The sequence below is a fragment of the Verticillium alfalfae genome, genomic scaffold, assembly GCF_000150825.1.
Source record: "Verticillium alfalfae VaMs.102 supercont1.14 genomic scaffold, whole genome shotgun sequence".
In the NCBI taxonomy this organism is placed as follows: Eukaryota; Fungi; Ascomycota; class Sordariomycetes; order Glomerellales; family Plectosphaerellaceae; genus Verticillium; species Verticillium alfalfae.
The window spans coordinates 474,630-494,355 of record NW_003315025.1 but is presented as its reverse complement, the minus strand read 5'-3'; the positions used below and the strand labels follow the sequence as shown (position 1 = coordinate 494,355).

At 53.9% G+C, this 19,726-nt stretch overlaps 6 protein-coding genes and 2 non-coding genes across 8 annotated transcripts in view; 1 reads left to right on the top strand and 7 right to left on the bottom strand.

Annotated features, from left to right (window-relative positions):
* VDBG_09125 (leucine aminopeptidase) overlaps positions 1-580 on the bottom strand; it is a gene marked incomplete at both ends in the record, with an annotated part of 1,454 nt that extends 874 nt beyond the window's left edge. The window contains 2 exons of the mRNA XM_003000584.1: positions 264-321; positions 371-580. Of these exons, the coding sequence (XP_003000630.1) occupies positions 264-321; positions 371-580 (268 nt within the window). The remainder of the gene's footprint in view (positions 1-263; positions 322-370) is intronic.
* A 1,310-nt stretch (positions 581-1,890) lies between these two features.
* On the top strand, positions 1,891-1,962 carry VDBG_15193. The gene has a single exon. It is a non-coding gene; the product is annotated as a tRNA-Glu (tRNA).
* Positions 1,963-2,304: 342 nt separating this feature from the next.
* On the bottom strand, positions 2,305-3,587 carry VDBG_09124 (retinol dehydrogenase; the record flags this gene model as incomplete). Its single annotated transcript, XM_003000583.1, has 5 exons — positions 2,305-2,411; positions 2,475-2,562; positions 2,737-2,769; positions 2,866-3,515; positions 3,569-3,587. The coding sequence occupies 5 exons, from the start codon at positions 3,585-3,587 to the stop codon at positions 2,305-2,307; spliced, it is 897 nt and encodes a 298-aa protein (XP_003000629.1).
* An 872-nt stretch (positions 3,588-4,459) lies between these two features.
* VDBG_09123 (TTL domain-containing protein) lies at positions 4,460-5,878 on the bottom strand (the record flags this gene model as incomplete). Its single annotated transcript, XM_003000582.1, has 1 exon — positions 4,460-5,878. The coding sequence occupies one exon, from the start codon at positions 5,876-5,878 to the stop codon at positions 4,460-4,462; it is 1,419 nt and encodes a 472-aa protein (XP_003000628.1).
* Positions 5,879-6,775: 897 nt separating this feature from the next.
* Positions 6,776-6,882, bottom strand: VDBG_15192. Its single transcript has one exon. It is a non-coding gene; the product is annotated as a tRNA-Met (tRNA).
* A 347-nt stretch (positions 6,883-7,229) lies between these two features.
* VDBG_09122 (lovastatin nonaketide synthase) lies at positions 7,230-14,544 on the bottom strand (the record flags this gene model as incomplete). Its single annotated transcript, XM_003000581.1, has 6 exons — positions 7,230-8,387; positions 8,447-8,615; positions 8,669-9,006; positions 9,270-11,920; positions 12,028-13,887; positions 14,100-14,544. The coding sequence occupies 6 exons, from the start codon at positions 14,542-14,544 to the stop codon at positions 7,230-7,232; spliced, it is 6,621 nt and encodes a 2,206-aa protein (XP_003000627.1).
* Positions 14,545-15,450: 906 nt separating this feature from the next.
* VDBG_09121 (predicted protein) lies at positions 15,451-16,088 on the bottom strand (the record flags this gene model as incomplete). The annotated part of the gene is made up of 2 exons (XM_003000580.1): positions 15,451-15,774; positions 15,921-16,088. 2 exons carry the CDS (start codon positions 16,086-16,088, stop codon positions 15,451-15,453), a joined length of 492 nt encoding a protein of 163 aa, XP_003000626.1.
* An 853-nt stretch (positions 16,089-16,941) lies between these two features.
* Positions 16,942-19,694, bottom strand: VDBG_09120 (conserved hypothetical protein; the record flags this gene model as incomplete). The annotated part of the gene is made up of 3 exons (XM_003000579.1): positions 16,942-18,901; positions 18,950-19,603; positions 19,675-19,694. The coding sequence occupies 3 exons, from the start codon at positions 19,692-19,694 to the stop codon at positions 16,942-16,944; spliced, it is 2,634 nt and encodes an 877-aa protein (XP_003000625.1).
* Positions 19,695-19,726: the final 32 nt, after the last annotated feature.

Genomic DNA, 19,726 nt, shown 5'->3' with positions numbered 1-19,726 from the left:
TAGCTGGGTTCGCGGCCGCACCGTTGTGACCTGGTTGAAGAGCCAAGTGCTCGCTTGGGTGCCGTATGTCGACTGGTAGTGGCGGTTTTGGAAGCTTTGGTGTGTGAGTAACAATGGACTGGATCAAAGCACGCGGACAATGAAGTCATGGTCTTACTTGGTCAAAGTCTGGAGCCAGCTCTGAGGCCTAGTGTTAGACACTCCGGCAATCAAGGCATTGGCTTCAGCGACGTGCGTCAAAGTCGTCGGGTACCTGACTTGACGGGCCTCGAGGGAAGACTCCGAAGGAGGCGTCGAGAGAACGGAAAGAACAGCCTCATCCTACCAGGGTCAATTCAAGCCTCTCGGATGTGGGCGGTGTTTCTCGTACCTGGATGTCGGTGATGTCGATGAAGTTGATGCGCTTGGAGCCGAGCACCAACTTTGCCTTCTCCTCTTCAGTCACCCATCGACCGGGATCTTCTTCAGAAGTCTTGATGAGCCTCAGAGGAGAATTCTGTTTGATGCTCTCAGCAGCTGGAGCTGCAGAGGCAAGGTGAGCAGCAGAAGCCAGAACGGCAAGGGCGGTCTGGAGATGCATAGTAATGGCAATGATACAAGGCTGTCCCAGAGATAGAGAGGAGTAGAAACCAACAATGGTGCTGGTTACAAGTTCCAAGGGTATTCGGCAGTACCCGACGGTAGTCAGGGCCTATTTATTATCCATCAACATCCCGTTCGAAGATCCTCCTTCCCGATATTGCCACAGAGGTAGTAATGTGCGCCATTGCGGTGAAGCTTGACGTGCAGTTCAGCTGAATGCCTCCAGCTGCCTAAAGTGCAACGGACCTCAAATCGTGCTCATGCAGAGATGGAAACTGCCGCTTTACGAGAGTGTCACTGTCCGCGGGGAAGTAGTTAGTATAGGGCAGGAGATCATTCAGCGGCGCAGATCACATTGCGTTTCTCTCAGCGGGTACCTGGCCGAGCTGCCCGAATGTTCTAGCCCTCAGTGGCGAATCATCTTGACATCGCACTCCTACGCCTTTGCACAGAATGGGTGTCTTTCTCGATCGTCTCCCCGTATATATAAGCTTGATTGTCTATAGTCTCACCTAAATTAAACCTTCTCTTTGTAAGATATTTTCTCCGGATGGCTAGCTGTTGCTCAGGTATCTAAGGTTGCGATTAGATTATCTGCGTAGCACCGATATCCTGCCCATAGGGAGATCACCGGCTCCTTCCTGCTCCTTCCTACTACGGTTAAAGAGATCATTAAGGCCAAGTCTGGGCTGCAACTGCCGGAATTGCCAAGACTCTTTACAACCTCTCAAAACCTCGACCTTCGGTAGCTCGATTTATGAAAGCTTTCGTCTGTGATGTCTCACGGCCAATACTAAGGTAGCTTTTGTGTCTGTCAATAAGCACGCATCGGGTTACCACGAGACCAAGACCAAGCCAGGATCTAGGGTGTATTTCTGCACTGAGTCCAAGCGTACGTGAATAATAAGAAGGTATACGAGTGATTGTATTGCGATGCTCACGGCCGTGGACGCCGCCGGGGTAAGCTGGCTTGTCGTCAATCTCGTGTTTCGACGACGTCGTCTGTACCAAAAACCATCATTTGCAATGCGAGAGAAAAAATTCAGTTAAGCTGTAGCTTGGACTTGGTCACTTTCCCACGTGCCTGTGGGAATATGAACGCACGTCTGATAACTTGATTCACTGCCTCGCGCTCTAATCTCAACAACGTGCGGTCGATTGCCTGACCATAAGTTCCATACCTTGACATAACGGATGGGCAGAAGAACCCCGATGCGCCAACACGGGCAATGGGGGTTCACCCCCACCACAGCTCCATATCCGTGTCCACACTTTGTAAACTAGTAATTCAGTCCTGCGAAACACCAATCCGAACTGGTGTAATGGCTAACATTTGACGCTCTCACCGTCAGGCTCAGGGTTCGATTCCCTGGTTCGGAAATCAGATATTGCGTCACTCGGCGGCGAAATCTTTTGCCGGTTTTGGAGTTGCGGTGCAGCAGGGAGGTGCTACAGACGAGGAACACATCGGTTTTCCAGAGTAACTTCGATATCCCATTCTTTATCATGGTTAGATACTTCATGGGATTGGAGTGTGGAGTGTTTAGATAACAGAGAAGTACAAACAATAGCAACCACGCCCAGCAAATAGACCCCAGGCAACAGAAAGCGCCGAATGACTTTCTTAACAATGTGCGTACGAATTATTTGGCTTTAATTTATTGACATTTAATCGCTCTTATTTATTCTCCAGACTTGGCCTGCTTTCTTTCGTGTTGCGGGCTAGGAAAAAGACCTGACCTGATCCTCGCACCAGTCCCAGTACCTTTTCCCCAGCTCAGGTTCGACGATGTCTGCTCGGGGCTCCTCTCGCCTCCCGAATGGAGTGACTGATAACAGTCAGCATCAAGAGAGCTGCGATTGCACGGAGAATCACACTGTCAACTACTTACTCCACTTATCCTTCGACGTGATCGAAGAGTCAAGCCCCGCAAACAATTCAGTGTACGCTCCATACTTGGCAGGCTTTCCCATTAGCTTCTATTAAAGATTAGCCAACGATCTATGGTCCCAAGAGAACCGAGTTCAACAAAACGCGAGGACTTCGGACGGTGTCGAGAAGTTATCTGGTTTCAACTTGCGTTTTACCAAAGAAAGATAACAGGCATAGATAGCAGACGGAGAACAGAGAGGTTTGTTCAAGATATAACTTACAACCTGGAACTTTTGGGCGGCACCAAAGTTCCGCTGCAGGTTGGTTTTCAAAAGTCCAGGATTCAAGGACTTGATGATACAGTCAGAAGACGACGATAGACGCGTTGCGGAGTGGGGTTATGGACTTACCACACTGATAATATTGCTCTCCGGAAATCGCCTGTCAAATTCAGCGGCATGTATCAAGTTGCCAACCTTTGACCGATTATATTTCGTCATGTTGTCCTCTTCCTTGTGATAGTCCATGTTGCCAAGGTCGATGGCCGGCTTGGGTGCGAAGTCAGCTGACATAGAAGACACCCAAACAATACGGACACTTCGCGGTGGTGCAGCTCTGGCGGTCTCTTGTAGTATCGGAGTCAGGAGCTTGATGAACAGGAAGTGAGCCAGGGAGTTGACACCAAGCTGCAATTCAAAGCCCTGGGCGGTCTTAGAGCCCTCTGCTGGTAGCATGACGCCTGCATTGTTCCAGATGACGTCGAGACGCGTTTCTTGAGAGGCAAACTCGGATGCTGACTGCTTGATCGTCCCAAGGTCGTCAAGCACAAGCTTGAGGAAGAGCAGTTGGCCTTTGGACTTAGGATGGGCCTTTTGAATCTCGGCAATGGCCTCATCGGTGCGCTCCTTGGAGCGTGTCGCTATCCAGATGCGAGCATTGTGCTGATAGAGGATTTTGACCAATTCTTTCCCAACGCCACTATTGCCGCCGGTGACGATGAAAACCTGTCCCGTTAACAAAAGGGAGTACCCGAGTAGGAGGAGAAGCTCACCTTGCCAAACTGATCGGGGAGGTTCTCCTCCGTCAAAGTAGCTTTGTACGGGAGAAATGTACTTCTACGAAACGTAGTCATGACTTTCAGTCGTGAGCTCGATACGTAACCCGACTTGTCTTGAACAATACAGCCCTAGGTCGAGAGACAATTTATTCGATGGCTGAGTATAACGAGCTACAGATGATGTATGAGGCTAGGAATAATCAACAAATTGAATAAAAGCTGGTTCATCGAAGGATTCATATAGGCGCGTTCGGAGATACCAATTGTTCTACCTCCATGTCCGGTAGGCGATGCCATGTCGTCCTTCATGGAGGATTATTCCGGGCTGCTGTGCATGCAAGACAGGCCGCGCCCGCAGTAGAAGCCTACGCCGCCAACCAGACCCTGTCTGGCATTTCGCCGACAGTCCGTTGGCGACACGCAAGCAAGCCACAGCTTTCGCTATATCTCCCTCAGCCAACCATGGGTTTAAGGGCGGAGTAATAAGATAGGCACTTATTCAGCGCCCAAAGGTCCAGTCGCAACATTCACCGAGTCCGGAGTGCAGGCTAACCTCGGTTCTCACGAGTGACTTGCCGTGCGCAGTGATGATTCACTTCGACTCAGGCTGCGACCTTACGTTGCTTGAAGCATGTCACCTTGAAGCATGCTACATGATATCATTTGGGCTGCTGTCCTCTGATAGTTTGGATCACGGGAAAGACGACCCGTTCAGTAGCCGATGCAGTCATGCGAGGCCAGGCACACAAAGTCCATCGTCTGAACGCTGCAGGGGACTAAGCACCCGCATGCTGACGTGAGGTTATACAAGAGAACATGGTCGCGAGCGGTCGGCTACTATCATTTTTCGAGGCTGTTATGGTGGCTTAGAGTCGTCGTCATTGTCAGACGGGTGCCGGGTCTCTCCTACGCTCTCAACTCCGATTGTCTAGATGTATCGTCCACGTCTACTCGGGCAGGATCTCAGTAATGTTGCTCTTCGCCAGACTTTTCGTCTCGTCCAACACCTGTACCATCCGTGCCTTCGACGTCTTGCTCATCCCACCTACGCCATTCGCCAGCCCCATGTGCTGCAGCGTCACAGCTATGACCGACTCCATCAGGTTGAGGGCAATGGACCCAGCGACACCCTGCTCATAAAATGCTGGTGTTTCATTCACCTCCAACAACCAAGCCGTCCCATTCGTGTCAACGAGAAAATCCAGCGCGAACAGCTCAAAGCATTTGTTCATCGTCGTAAACTTATCAGCCATCGTGTGCACCGCCCCTCTGAAGAGCTCTGCCGAAACCTCACACACCTGCCTGAACAATTCGTTCTTCCAATCACCAGGCAAAAGATCGTCTGGTGCAGCCCAAAGACTGCGCATCGACTCTTTGCTCAAGATGTCTTCGTCTTCTTGCAGCCCTGTGTTGGTCAGGGATGCGCGCAGGCTCGGATTCAGCCACGGTGGTGCATAGTCTTCGCCCGCTAGAAGCGCGAGCATGTCCCTGAACACGTAGACTTTGAGGCGGCCGACAGAAAGGACGTAAGCCCGGGCGTGCCATTTGCGTTTCTCGAGCGGCGGAATGGAGACAATGTAGCGCTGGGCGACAAACTCCCGCATCTGAGCTGATGGGATGCGTCCGTCGGCTTTGAACACGTACTGCTGCTTCTTCTTCGGGCGCGGGTCAATGACCAGTGATGAGGTCGCCGTGACCAGTGCATCAAGGGCGGTGAGGCCGGGTGTGGAGAGCGTTGGTAGGAAGTCTTTCGGATTGATGCCGTCTTCGAGGTCGGTCGCCGGCTCAGACCTTTCTGTGACTGAGTCCGTGTCTTCGTCGTCATCTTCGTCCTCAGCAAGTTCGAGGTTGCTGGCGAGTTCCTCTTCCGTGCTGAAGATGCGGATGCCGGCGCCGCAATCTACGAGGGCTGGCTTAAGGATCCACCACTCCCGATCAGACGGCTCTTTGTTGAGATTATCCTCCAGTGAGTATAGTATCGTCAAATCGTCTGCCGCCGCCAGGGCGTCATCGACGTACTCGGCGTAATCGAGAGAAAGCCGCACCGTGGCCGGCGAATTGGTCTTCAAGATGCTGTCAGGCCTCTTTGCTGTCCAGCACTCGATGACTCGAGCCATGTAATCCTTCCGAGCGAGGGCATCACTGCTGGGATACGCGTTGATCAGGCCGTTTGCTGCAGCGTTGAGAACCGCGAAGTTCTCGTTGAGCTCCCAGCCATCGCAGAACTGGTAAACGGTCGATGCGTCCTTTGGTATAGCCTTGGGATCGCTGACAAATACGGCGTCTGGAACATGGCGCCGAATGAACGACTTGATGTGGCCATCCAGCCAGGGACATGCTCCGCCAACGTAGACGTGCATCGCCATTTTGAAGCCTCAGTCCAGTGGCGAAATTCTTTAACGTAGATTCGGCCCCTTTAATGGAGGGACGGTGGCTTCACGAGGTGTCGAGAGATGCATTGATCTGACTGACATGTGTCTGGTTGGTTAGGAGGCGAGGCGGACGCAATCTAAGGTGTTGGTTTGATGGAAGCTGTTCCGGACTGCAGTGACCGTTGTCTGCTTCCACTTGACTTGCCGATACCAGCCATTTTTCTGTTTCGAATACGATCTTCTTATACTGCTTTTCCGAGAATCATACATGAGCGCAAATCAAGATCAAAATTGTAAGATGGACAAACGCCAAGCAGGGATTTTATACAACATTACCTAAATAACATTGGCTTCATCCAGGTCGTGATTTATTTCCATTTCGATTGGATGTGAAGGGTTTCGCCAACGTAATGGACGTCAAAACATCACCCCATCATTACTCAACTCAACCGCGAAGACCCAGGAAATCCCAAGGCGGCGTCGCGTTCCTTGTTTTGAATATTTTGACATGTCTCCGGCTCCGCGATGTCGGAGTCAGGGCGTCGATCTGGTACTACCCAGCGTGCCATGGCACGGCCAATTTGAGCATGCTGCGAAAATACCAGTGGTCGCGAAGCTAACGTGTCATCGATCGATATCCATTGAAAGCTACTGTAAGTGTGCATTCGGCATGTCCATATACTGGGCGGTGAGCCGGCCGGGCACTGGATCACGGCACCCGAAATGTCGGTGTATCCGGCTCTCGGACTCTCGGCATGTCCGCAGTCGTACAGGTCAAGCACGAATACTGACTGGGCTCGGGGCTATCCCTTCCGCGATACCGCCGGCGAACAAGAAAAAACAATGAGACATGCTGTGCATCTTTAAATTGATTACAGCGAGCAAAAGAATTGTCCGCGATGAGGATCGAACTCATGATCTTCGGATATCTAGATCTGATGATCCAGTCATATTGATGAATATGAGACCGACGCTCTGACCAGCTAAGCCACGCAGACTGTACAATGATTGATGCCGACAGGGATTGGTGCATGCATACTTGTACCTGTTGTAGCTACTTCGCCTCAGCTATGGGGATTTTCAGCGGGATAATGGCGCTCTGGCTGCTGTTATGTGGATCGATGATCTTGTTCAATGGTGATAGCGTCGAGTTAGGGCGGGGTTAGTCCTGTTTGAGGGGCTTGTGGAGCCCGGGTTCTACCTCTCTCGAGGCCAGTCATAATAGTGAAGACTACGGGGGAGACTCCAAATGTCACTGACACTCAGCAACGGCAAACATTGCGTTGTGTCTATATGGCGACAAATATCATCGCCTTAGAGGGCATGAGATGTTGAGATATCATAGTTACTCCTTGGAGCCGTCTACTATACTCTCACAAAGCGCTACCAGCGACGGCGCCATTGTGACATCCCCTGTGGACAATCCAGCGCCCAGCTCCATTCTCGCCCAATTTCTGAAAGCCACAGCCGCCAATGAATCGATTCCATACATAGCTAGTGATCGTTCTGGCTCGACAGGCTCGCTCAAGTGCATTGCGTGCGCAATGTAATCGCTAACCACCGCAATGGCGAGTTCCAACGCCACCCCACGATCTGCTGTTGTTGGTTGCGTCGCAAGCAGGGCCCTGAGCTCTCTTGTCTGACGGGCGTTATCCCTTGTCTCGCTGTCTTCGGCTCCCCGAAGCTGAGCGTCGCCACCTATGAAGAGGTGCGAAAACCGCTTGTCCAATCGAAGGTAGGAGTCGCCAGACTGCGGTACCGCGATACCTGTCACAATGTTTGACGTGGCCGAGTGGCTGATCGGTTTTTTGCTCTGCTGGAGAACAGTGTATCGTATGATTTGTCTCATCAAGTCTTCGTTGATACTGGTTGTGACGGATCCGATATGCCTTTCGAGCAATGCCTCATCCCGCGACATGTAGCCTACCTCACCGATGATGCCAAGGTTGACGCTGAACGTTGGAAGACCGAGGCCGTGGCGGTAGGCAGCAAACGCATCAAGGAAAGAGCAACCTGCAGCGTAGTTGGCTTGTGCCATCCCTCCCAGAACGCTAGCAATGCTTGAGAGCAGGGTAAAGAAGTCCAGATCGAGGCCCAAGTCTTGTGATGCGTTGTGAATGTTCCAGGTCCCCGTGATTTTGCATCCTGCTGCTTGGTGAAACTCTTCGATAGTCATGGCCGGAAAAGGTCGGTCTCGAAGGACCATAGAACCTTGCAAGATACCACGAATTGGAACACTCGTTTCAGAGAGGGCCCGCCGGACATCATCCAGTATGGTTATATCCCCTTGCAAAAGATCGATATGGCAGCCCATACCCTCGATCTCTCGCAAGACCCTTTGCGAGGTCTCGTCATCGTAGCCGCTGCGCGACATTACGGCAAGATGCTTCGCTCCGCGCCTCGCCCAATCAATAGCAATGCTTCCACAAAGGCCCCTGAGGCCGCCAATTAGGAGGTAGCATGCATGTTCCTCGAATTTGATTGTCCGGGGTTCTGGCTGTATCTTTGGCGGACAAGTCAGCCACATACAACAGCGATCGGATAGAAGAGGGCAGCACATACTTGAATCATAACATCCTGGCCCCAAATGCGACATAGCATCGCCTGCGCGAATTTGTTGGCTTTCATCCATTGTACGGCGTTTTCAATTTGATCATAACCAAATACTTTCAGCGAGAGTGATGATAGGCTACTGCCGACGCTCAAGAGCCCGAGTGTTTCTGTTAATAACCTGACAGATGTAAGCCAGGTACTATTACGGCATCTTTGGTTGATACAACTCACTGATTGCAGATGAGGGTATCCTTTCGTATATTTTGAGGGTTCAGGACTTTGAAAGAGGCCCCTCGTGTGAAAGGCTCCAATGAAAGGTTGACTTGCGTCGAGTCCTCGGTCTGCTCGGTCAAGACAAGCGTACCATCTTCAGCTACATGCCTCCACACCATAGCTAGATGGATATCCGAGAAGGAGCCTAAAGCAACGTCAAACAGGACTTCTCCAGCCAATCGAATGCGGTCGCCACTTGTATCTTCTCGATTCAATACCATGATTCGGTTGGGTGGTATCGGGACCTCATTCTGCAGTAAGGTACGTCCATCTTCGTTAGAAATTCCAACGTATACCTGTGACTTGTTAGTTCGGCCTTGTGGTAATGCAGGGAAAGGTCTCATGGAGTTACCTGAGCTCCTAAATGCAGGGCAAGTTTTATGGCTGCCAAGTCCCTCGGGTTACCATTCGAATAGATGAGCACACGATGGCCTTTTTGAAGATTCGCCAGCCTCTTTAATCCATACAGCGCTGTGAACCAAGCCCCAGAAAGGCTAGCAGCTGATACAAACGACAACTCGTCTGGAATCCTTTGAACGGAAGCGGAGGGGAGACACACTCGGTTCAGCATATAGCCATCATGACTGAAGGCTACTCGCTGCCCAACCTCCAAGCCAATTACTTTGCTTCCAAGCGCCGTGATGGTCCCCGCTGCCCCTGACCACGCTGTATATTGTAGGCATTGTAATCGCGGTGGTAACTCCGTGGCAAAGATTTCCACCTCTACGTGGTCTTGTTGCAGGATCGATGGCAATTTCACCTCTCTGCACAGTGACGTGCTCGAACCCACGTCCATTTGCAGCCGCAGGCACGTGTCGCCTTGCACATTCAGCATCTCAGGCTGTCTACCTCTCAAATGGTCGAACTTCGCCACCTCAAACTCGTCGTCGACCAAGAGCCGAGGTGTGTGGATCAGGCCTTGTTGCTCAGCGAATTCGCTTTCCCGCCTAAATTTGCCCTCTGCGTTGACCAGTAACCTAAGACATGTCTCAATAGCAGGAATGGTCTTGTTGCCTCCAGGATATTCGACATCCAAAGCTATGATGCGTAGGTGGACTTCTTCCATCCTGAGTGTCCGCAGGAAGCCCGTTGTGGCAGCTCGATCTGGGTTGGTGATGTTCATCTGTGCCCCAGTTGTGACCCAAAGGATATTGCACTCTTTCTTTATGAGTTCTTGAATCATCAAAAGTTGTTGATAAGAAATCGTTGCAGTGACAGAAGTGTATAGTTCGTCCAGAATTAGAACATGGGTTCGTTGTCGAATTGTTTCAGTCGAGGTTATGGATCGTACGTTCCATCCAGAACTCTGAAGCCCAGCCAGGATCCTCCCTGTGTGGGTTTCTCCTGCGGCAAGGTGCAAGCAAGTAATGTCTGTTTGGTTGAGGAACCCCTCAGCCTGCTTCGATGAAGCAAGAGTGGCTCCACGAGATAGTGCCGGCGCCAGATCTTTGATGCAGGAGCAACCAGCTTCTCTCAGAGCCTTCTTCACTCTGGCTTCAGTGGCCTGATCAAGATCAGTAACTAGCAGCTGGCCGTCTTCTTTTAGCGTTGACAGAATTTTTGCAAGCAGGGGCATGGCTTTGTCCTCTGCAACCCATTCACCGACTGTCAGAATAGCAAAGTCATTCTTCGCTCGGAGAGCATCGCTGCGGTTCAGGGCCTCAAGGATCTGAAACTCTGTATCGGCACAGTTGGCGTATCTACCCTGCATCATAGCTAGCACAGCCTCGCTGCCTGCAAAGCGGGTGTACTTGGCATGAGGCCTGTTTGGATGAGTCCCGAGCCATTTGCATGATGAGCTTTGGTCGTCCATGTTGACCTCGATGATTGAGGCATCGGGCGTTTGGTGGCTTATGAGATCAAAGAGTCTCTGCAATGCGTCTTCAGAGGTTGGAGAAGGGTTCTGGCTCAACAGCATGTTATTTAGGCCTTCCGCGGTCGCCAATGATATGTCGATGTCCCATTTATAGCGAGTATATGTGTGTTTTGTGAAGCAGTCCTCCTTGGGCGTGAAAACGTCAAAGAACACGCCGCTCATATCGAGAAGTGGGCGGCCGCTTTTCGGATGAATCAGTTTTCCAGACACGGTAAGATTGGCTCTTGAGCTTTCTGATCCATAGCCAATGTACTGAGGGAGGACAGACCCAATACATGTCGATTCGATAAGCTCGTTTGCTGGTATTGTGAGACTTCCGATACGGTTGGGCACCATGCTGACGCTCTCCCCAGCCGTCGTCAAGCTCTGTTGTAGGGAGAGACCACAAAGTTGGAGGAACCCATCAATGGTCACTGGATGAATGGAGTATGATGAATGGTGCTCTGGCGACTCGGTTTCCAGCACCCCTCGACTACACTTCTCATTTGGAGCAGCTTGGAATCGTTTGATCAGTTGGAAATGAGGGCCATAGTCGCACCCCAAAGCGGCCATTCTTTTGTAGCATCTTCCCCCGGACTCAGAATAGCGCAATGGCACAGTCTCAGCCGGGAATGAAGGCCCGTCTGCGACCGTTTCATCAACTCTGATGTACCCGATGCAATTCGTAACCCAAGCCATCTCATCGTAGGACTGGATAGTGAAAGTATGCCACTGCTCTGCCGAATCATGAACTGGAGAGAGAATCGACCTTGTTCTTGAGCCTTCCGCTTCATCGAGAACGAGACGTTCGAGAACATTTATGTTCTTCATCCTGTAGGTAAAAGAAGTGGGCTGCGCACCGCCTGAGCATCTGGCCATGATACTGGACTGGCGGATGGCCTCAACCGCCATGGCAACATATGCTCCAGTTGGGAAGATGACTTCACCGTTGATGCGATGGTCCCTTAGCCACGGCAAATCCGACAGATGAATGACTTTGGTCCAGGTGGGAAACTGCCAACTCGTGGAAAGAACTTTGGACCCGAGGAGCTCGTGTGATATGAACGGCCGTTGGCGGTACTCCTCCGTCGAGAGTCCTTCTCGCCAGTACCGCCTGGAGTGATTCCATTGATAGTTTGGTAGATCAACAAGGACGGAAGGGCGGTCATACGCATTGACCTTGGCCAGCTTGATAGGGCCGCCCCTCGCCCAGACCTTACCTGCTACTTCGAAAAGAGCAGCCAGGGTCTCTGATCCTCGACTTGCGGCCGCAGCATACTGGATGTTCTTCCCACCACCGGGCAGAGACTTGATTATTTGCGACAAGGGACCGGCCAGCGCCCCAGAGGGGCCGACTTCAATGATGAAGTCGCATGCGTCAGGCCCGGAGAGCATTTCCGCGGCGGGCGCCGCAACCGCACGGGATTGACCATGTTGGCTTTCCAGTATTCAGGCCCTATACGCGAGGACATGGCGTGTCCCGTAACAGAGGAGAGCATGGAGTTGCCTCTCAGATGCTTGCCAGATGGAGGGCAGTGCTCCTGGAGCATCTTGTGATAATCGTTGGCAATTTCACGCATGAAGGGGGAGTGATAGGCCAGATCGACCTGGAGTAGACGCGCAAAATGCCCGTCATTCTGAAAGTCTTCGCGAATGGATTCGAGAGTGGATACGGGGCCAGACAATGTCAGACTCGTGGGACTGTTGAAGCAAGCAACGGAGACGTCAGATCTCAAATATTTCTCGATATCTGACGCAGAGACGCCTGCCGCCATCATTCCCAGATTCCCGTCAGAAGACTGCCTCTTTGCAGCTTGCCCACGGAGGTAGGCGGTCTTGATTGCTTCCGCAGGTGTGATGAGATTGGCGGCAACGGCGGCAGCAATCTCACCAGATGAATGGCCCAGAACCTTGTGACCCACGATGCCCCAGTCTTGCAAAACAGCAAGCAGGGCGAGTTGCAAAGCGGTGACCAGAGGCTGAGAGAATTCCGGGCAACGAAGCGTCGCTTTATCTCTCATTTCGGTCAGCTCAGCCAGCAATGTCCATTGGGGAGCATTCGGTAATGTCTGCAGAGCCGAGTCGAGCTCATCAACGACGCTGCGTGCCAGAGGTATGTTCTCGATCAGGCTCTTGCCCATCTGAGGCCATTGGGCACCTTGCCCGGTGAACACGAAGCCGATGCGAGGGGGTTGCGCCTTTCGCTTGCCGATGATGATTTTACTGGGATCGAAATCCAGTGAATCGGCAACGACAAAACCGCGATGAAAGTGGTGCGTTCGACGATCAGAGAGTGTATACGCGACATCGTCGGCCTGGGCATTGACGCATGGATCCCTCAAATAGTCCGAGACGACCCTTACATTGCTCGGCAACGTTTCCCTGTCATTTGCCGAGAACGTCAAGAGACGGAGTCTGTCTTTCCATGACACGTTCTGATTGCTCGTGTATGGTTTGTGTTGGTCCTGCAACGTCTTGAACGTCTTGCGGTAGCCCTCATCTTGCATGAAAGTTTCCGCTGCTTCAAGAACAACATGCGCGTTCGATCCACCAAATCCAAAGGAGTTAACACTGGCACGGCGTGGCAGGGCCGCATAGCTCGGCCATTGCATGGCTGTGCGGGACGCTCGGACTCCCGATCCTTCAAAATCAATATTGGGATTCGGCGTGATGAACGTCGGGTTTCCGGGAATGACGCCGCGCTCAACAGCCATGACCGCCTTGATGAGTCCAGACAACCCTGCCGCACATTCAGAGTGCCCAATGTTGCTCTTGATAGACCCGATGATCAGCGGCTGGTCAACAGGACGCGTTGACGCAAAGGCCGAAGCGAGACCGGTGATCTCGAGCGGATCGCCCGCCAGAGTGCCCGTGCCGTGACACTCCACATAGCCGGTCGCGCTGAAGTCGGTGATGCCCGCGTTCCTGTAGGCGGCACGTATCGCGTTTGCCTGCGCTTCCGGGTTGGGCTGTGTGAGGCTTGGCGTTCGGCCGTCGCCCGTCGTGGCACTGCCGCGAATGACGGCGCGGATGGGATCTCCGTCGCGGATCGCATCGTCGAGGCGCTTCAGGTACACGGCGTTGACGCCTTCGGCCCTCATGTAGCCATCGGCTCTGGCGTCAAAGGTGTGGCATCTGCCGGACGTGGAAAGCGCGCCGTGCATGGGACCGCGGTCTTGCTGTGCTGATGGGTCGAGGTACAGCAAAGCACCCGCTACAATCATCGCATCTGCCTGCTGAAACTGGAGGTACCGACAAGCCATGTCGACGGCGACCAGAGTTCCAGAGCAGGCGGTATCAATAGCGATGCTGTTTGAGTTAGCTGTATGCTCGTGTCATGCCTAGAAGTGAACGCACCTGGGTCCCGTGATGTCTAAAAAGTGAGAAATCCTGTTCGCAAGAATAGAGCGGCCGCATCCAGTGCTTCGCCCTGGAATCTGGTCCTCCGGATCGCGCGTCGTACCGCTCTCGTACTCTGCGCACTGATCAACTCATTGCACTGCCACGTTCCACAGCGGAAAAGGAAACACATACCGCAGCCATTGTTGGCGACGAGGCAACCAACGTTGGCGCCTCGGATTCTTTCGAGGGTCTCGCCGCTATTCTCGAGGCATTCGTACATGACCTCTAAAAGCTGTCGCTGTTGAGGGTCTATGCTCCCGGCCTCATGGTGGCTCGTGTTGAAAAAGGCCGCGTCGAAGGCCGCGATGTCGATCTCGTCCCCGAGGAACATGGCACCCGGGGACGGCGTCGTTCCCGCGCGTCCGGAGCCGTCATAGTGCGTCGCGTAACGGAAGCGACTCGTCGGAGGCACGTTGTCGGCGACTGAGCCGTTGGAGATGAACTGCCAGAGGGCTTGTGGTGAGTTGCTGTTGCCAGGCAGACGGCATCCCATCCCCACAACGGCGATCGGCGGCTGGAGGTGCGCGGCGGGGATCTGATCCCCGTGCAGAGGTTTGTCGCGGATTGGCTCACCCATCGCTATCTTGCCTTGGAGCCTCTCAGTGTATGTCGTCAGCGAGGCGTAATCTATCGACTCGATCGACTCGACCTGAGTATGACTGGAGAGACATGAAGAGCAGTCAGAATTCTCTGTGACGTTTTGTTGACACTTGTAAGAACTGGAGAAAACACTGGAGAAGACCGGGGACACATGCGAAAACCGGGTAAGCACAATGAGGTCACGATTGGAGATGGAGGAGGGTGGGTTGTCCCGGTGGGTAAGCCAACCTCGGGCCCAAGTCGGGCTAAGAACCCGAAAAATGACGCCGTCTCGGGCCCGGGTGGAGTGCAGCGCAGGCCCAAGCCCATTCGGGCAGCCGGAGCGAGCCGGTCGTGGGGTATGGGCACTAGAAGCAGAAGCCGTGTTCTTCATGTGATGCGTTAGTGTGCCAATGAAGGCTCAAATCGAATAGTGCAGCTTTTGAGGAGGCCCAGAACGGGAAAGTTGAAGGCATGACCTTATAGGGCGGCTCTGAATGGCCCCACCGTTTCGTCGATGAGCTATCGCCATGTTTTTGTATTCTGCCGTAGTCGGTCAGTTGATTCGTGGTGGAAAAGATGATTGCGACTCACCAAGCTCGAGGCAGGCAAACACGTCCTATGTACGCTTGTCTCAGCAAGGTGGTCGTATGAAACCGATGGAAAGTCGCCCGTCCAGGTCAAATCCGGGGGCAGTGATGCCATGATATTACAAGAGACTCTTGCCAGTACATTTTATAAGCATAGTGATACCCTAGTCCGTCATAACCCGTCCATCCTTATACGCCTGTGCCTGTGCCTGTGCCTGTGCCCATCCCAAAGAAAAATCCCCATCGCGACATCAACCTCAAAGCACTGTCCATGCTTGTCCTACACCACACACTCCAACTCCGCGGCCAATATTTCAATCACGAGGTTCCTCCTTCAGCACAACGCCAGTCCGCTCACCATTGGTCGACCCATGCTGCCCGCCCTTGACACTCGCCGGCGCAACCTGCCAGAGCTTCCGCGCGACAACGAAGCTCCCAGCGGCCCAGATCCAAACAAGGAGCCCGACGGCGCTCGTCAGGAACAGCGTCGGCACGAGTACCAGCAGCGCGACGCCCGAATCCAGAAGAGGGCGAAGAGGAGGGCGGCGCCGAGGGCGAAGCCGACCAGTCGAGAGGGCAAAGGTCGCGAAGATGACGAGCGGCAGGAAGGAGAAGATGAGTTGTGCGGCGAGAAAGGCCTGTGTCGAGGACGACGATGACGCACGTTAGCCTTGGCTCTGTGTCACTCTGGGGGGGGTGGGGAGGGGTAGCTAGGAGGCGGGAGAGATGCATGGCAAGGGAAGAAGAGAAAGAGGGAGCAGCAGCACGACAACAGAGCACATACGAAGAGGAGGGGTCGCTCGTGGGCAAAGTCGGCGGCGCTGGTGTAGGCTTGTTGGCGGGTGGAGGGGCTGACGGCGCGGTCGAGCTGGCGCTGGCTGAAGGCGTAGACGCCGCGGGCGGATTCCTGGGTGCGGTGCTTCAGGTCTTCGTGGTTCTGGGTGGGAGCCATCGTCCGAGGTTGGCCTGAGATTCTGAATTCTGACTACCCGAGAGAAGAGGGATCGGTTGAGGAAGTTGAGGGGGGGGGGGTTCGCAGTGGACGGCGTCGCTCAATCGGGAGAATGCGGAGAAATGGATGAAAACAAGGTCGACAGGTTGCTGGTGATGAAGTTGCGCTGTCGAGGTTAGTCGGTGTGAAGCAACGTAGACAAAACGAAGTGCGCCTGGCCAGCAGTTCAAGATTCCAGTGGTGGGTGGGAGCTGCTTTCCAATGGGCGAAGGCGCTAGGTCAGTGACGTGAGACGCGATCATCCGCGTCACCCTCCTCTCTGAGGAGCCTCTCTGAGGTAGGTAGGTGCCTTTTTTCAGGGTACCTACCAGGCTGCCCAAGTAGGTACCTTCCAATCTACCTATGTAGGCACCTAAGTAGGTACATAAGTAGCTACGTGAGTAGGTCACTTAGTAGCTACGGAGTAGGTACTAAGCTAGGGTGCCCTACCTCCTGGAGTTCACTGCCAAGGACGAGCGATACGATAAGAGAGGCTCGCTCGCTCCACCATCCTCACGCCTCGTTCGTTCAGACCAAACAGAACGAAAGCGAGCCCAGCTGCTGAGCTGAAAGGACCATGGGCCAAGCACTCGCAGTCCCCCGGCATCGTACAAGAAGTGAAGCTCCTCCTTCTAATCTTACGACTTCCTCCACGGAAGCCACCCCGCCTCGGGGGGAGGCAGTGCAATTAAGAACAATGTATCCCCGATATACCCATGCTGACATCGCGCTTCGCCCCAAAAGCTCTCTACCCAGGTCCATCCGACGCCAAACTATGCTCCCGCTTTCTGTCTAAACACAAGACGGCCCATCTTCAAGGGCCCTGCTCTAGCATCTGGTCCGCTACCCTGCACTTACGCAAAGCGTACCTCGTCAAACAAACCCCCGCCCTCACCTGCACCAAAGCCGCGAGCTCGAGAAGAAAGCTTTGCAGAATGAGCACGTTTGTGATGACGTGCGACACGGACGCGGTGCGCTCGCTGCCTTCTTCTTCTTCGTCGTCGTCGACGACGTCTCCAGTAGCAGCAGCATCGTTGCCTCCGTCGCCTGTCTGCGTCTCCCCGTCATCTGTGTCTGCGTCGCCTTGGCGCTCGACCTCCTGCTCCTCGTCGTCGTCCTTTGGAGGCGGTTCGTGCGCTGTGACGCGTTCCTCGCCAGGCGCCGGTTCATCCTGGCCGAGTCGCAAAGGGATCGCCTTGATGTTCGCCGGTTTGCCGACCCGTCGCGCCAGAATGCTCTGATCAACCGCCGCGAATGCCGCCTGCTGACTGGCAGCTGCAGAGTCGCCGCCCGCGCTGCTCGGCGAAAATGCGCGCGCGCCGCTGTGCGATGGGTCATCGTAGTTGAACGGGAACTCCTTAGGAGCTGATGATGGGAGAGGCCGTGCCGAGGGCGTGGAGGCACCGTGGCCACCCGGCGTACCGCCAGGCATTGGGCTGGCCGCACCCGAGCCACGGCTGTGTTCTTTGCGACCGCGAGGGCTGCTGGTTCGACTGGGCGTGCCAAATTCAGAGAGAAGGCGCTGTGCGAAGCCCTCGAGGGCCGATGGACGCGATGGCGAGCCGCTTCGGGAAATCTCCTCCAGGCTTGGGCGGTCAGGCGTCTGGGTTGAACTGTGTTGATGCGGCACGGGTTTCGCTGGAAGACTGGGTGTGGCGTGAACCGAATCGGCTGTTTGAAAGGCCTCTCGACGGTGTTGCAGCAGCTCGTCGAAGCGGGGAATATTTTCTCGATATTCAGAGATCTGCGTGCAGAGTCGCTGCAAGACGACCAGCATGCGAGGCAACGACGGTTGGGCCCAGAGAGGACAACGTCTGCAGCTTTCGATGGCTCTGAGCTTTTCAGCCTCGGTGGTGCCTGGGTCTTCTGGGTCTACAGGCACCACATTGAACAATGGCGTGGCCGGAGTGATGGGAGATGTGGGATCGGCGTCATGTTCGTACGTGTACCTTTGAGGGTTCCTCAACAGCCAGCCTTCGATGCTCATGTAGCCGCAGATGGCAAGATTGACGACAGTGTCTGTTAGAGCGAGGTTGGTATCGACAGGATTCACGAAGAAAGTCTCCAACAGATCCAGCAATGTGCTGAGAAGGGGATCATCAGGCCGCAATGTGTGTTGTGGCACGTCACGAGGAGCGCCGGGAAGGCTGTCTGGGATCGCAGGTAACTCGTGGTTGTTGGTGGAGATTTTAGGTGCCACGAGCTTCAAAGAACAAGGGTGACTCTCCAGGCGAGCCATCGTATCCTTCACGATGCTGTCGTAGATTTCATCGAAGTTGTCCTGGCCGCCGATTGAGCCAGCGAGGTTGACCAAATAGTCGACCTCCTGCTCGTGAGCACCAATAGTTCGCTTGGCCCTCTCGCCCACGATGACATCCGTATGCAGCAGAGTGATGACGGCGTACCGGTGATGTCTCTTAAGAATGGCCGATACCAGCTGCAGTGTGACGTGGATTGTCTGCTGGTTGTGGGACCTCAGGCACGCGAGCATGAGATCTACGAGATTAAAAAGGAGTGGAGTCGCAGTCGAGTCGGAATTCGCCGAAGCCATCATGGAGGCGAGATCCATAGATTTGCGTTTGCGCGCGTCGCTGATGGACGTTCGTGAGCCGGGCCCGCGGCCAGATAGATGGCTCGGTAGCCCGAGGAGATAGTGTAGGATGAGGTTGATCATGTCCGGATGATCGAGGGATTCAAGGATACGGCGCAGATAGGTCAAGACAGCGACGGAAGAGCCGCCGTCGATATCGGAAGACTCAAGAAGAGATGGGTATCTAGAACAGTTAGATGCGGTTCGCTTGGCAAGCGGAGAATTGACCTACAGAAGTTGTTGCAGAAAGATAACCTGGAAATGCTCCAGCAGCGTTTGCTTGACCTCGACTGACTTACAGTGCTCCAAGACATCCTGCCAGAAAAGAAGATGCGACAAGAAAGTCTCCAGATGCAGCTGAAAGTCGGGGGAGCACGAGCTTATGATCTCGTACGTCGACGTCGGGTGTTCATAGTCGGAGAGGGCAAGAACGGGAGGCAAGTCGTGTGGGAGGTGGTCGATAACCAGCTTGCGACTAAGCTGGCTGTACAAAGCGCCTAATCCTGTCGACATGAGTGTTGATAGATCGCTCTCGACGATCCACTGCTCCAGTTGCTCCGAGCTGGAAGCGCACTCGATGATGTAGAGTAGTCCCGTCCTCGCAAAGTCGCCGACTTTTCCTTCCTGGTGGATGTAGTCCATCAATATGTAGAACAGCGGAAAGTCCTGCCTCTGGGTTCTGCCAGCGAAGGTCTCATGCTTGTCTTGTGTCTTCTCGAGCTCACGCGGACCGGGCGGCTCGGCCTTGAACCAGACCGGGAGGATGTCGCGGTCAAGTCGGATCTTCGTAGTAATGTTGAAGGCAAGTTCGACAACCTTGGCTTCGGTATCGGACCCCAGCCGGACGCTGTTGACCCCGGTGATCCGCACAAGAAGATTCGTGAGGCTGGCAGAGAAGTTTGAGTTTTCGACAAAAGCTTCTTCGTCTGTCTCCACGAGCGTTGCGAGGAGATGTACGGCCCTCCTTGATGATCCATTCGTTATACGAGGTATTCGCGAATTTGCCGAT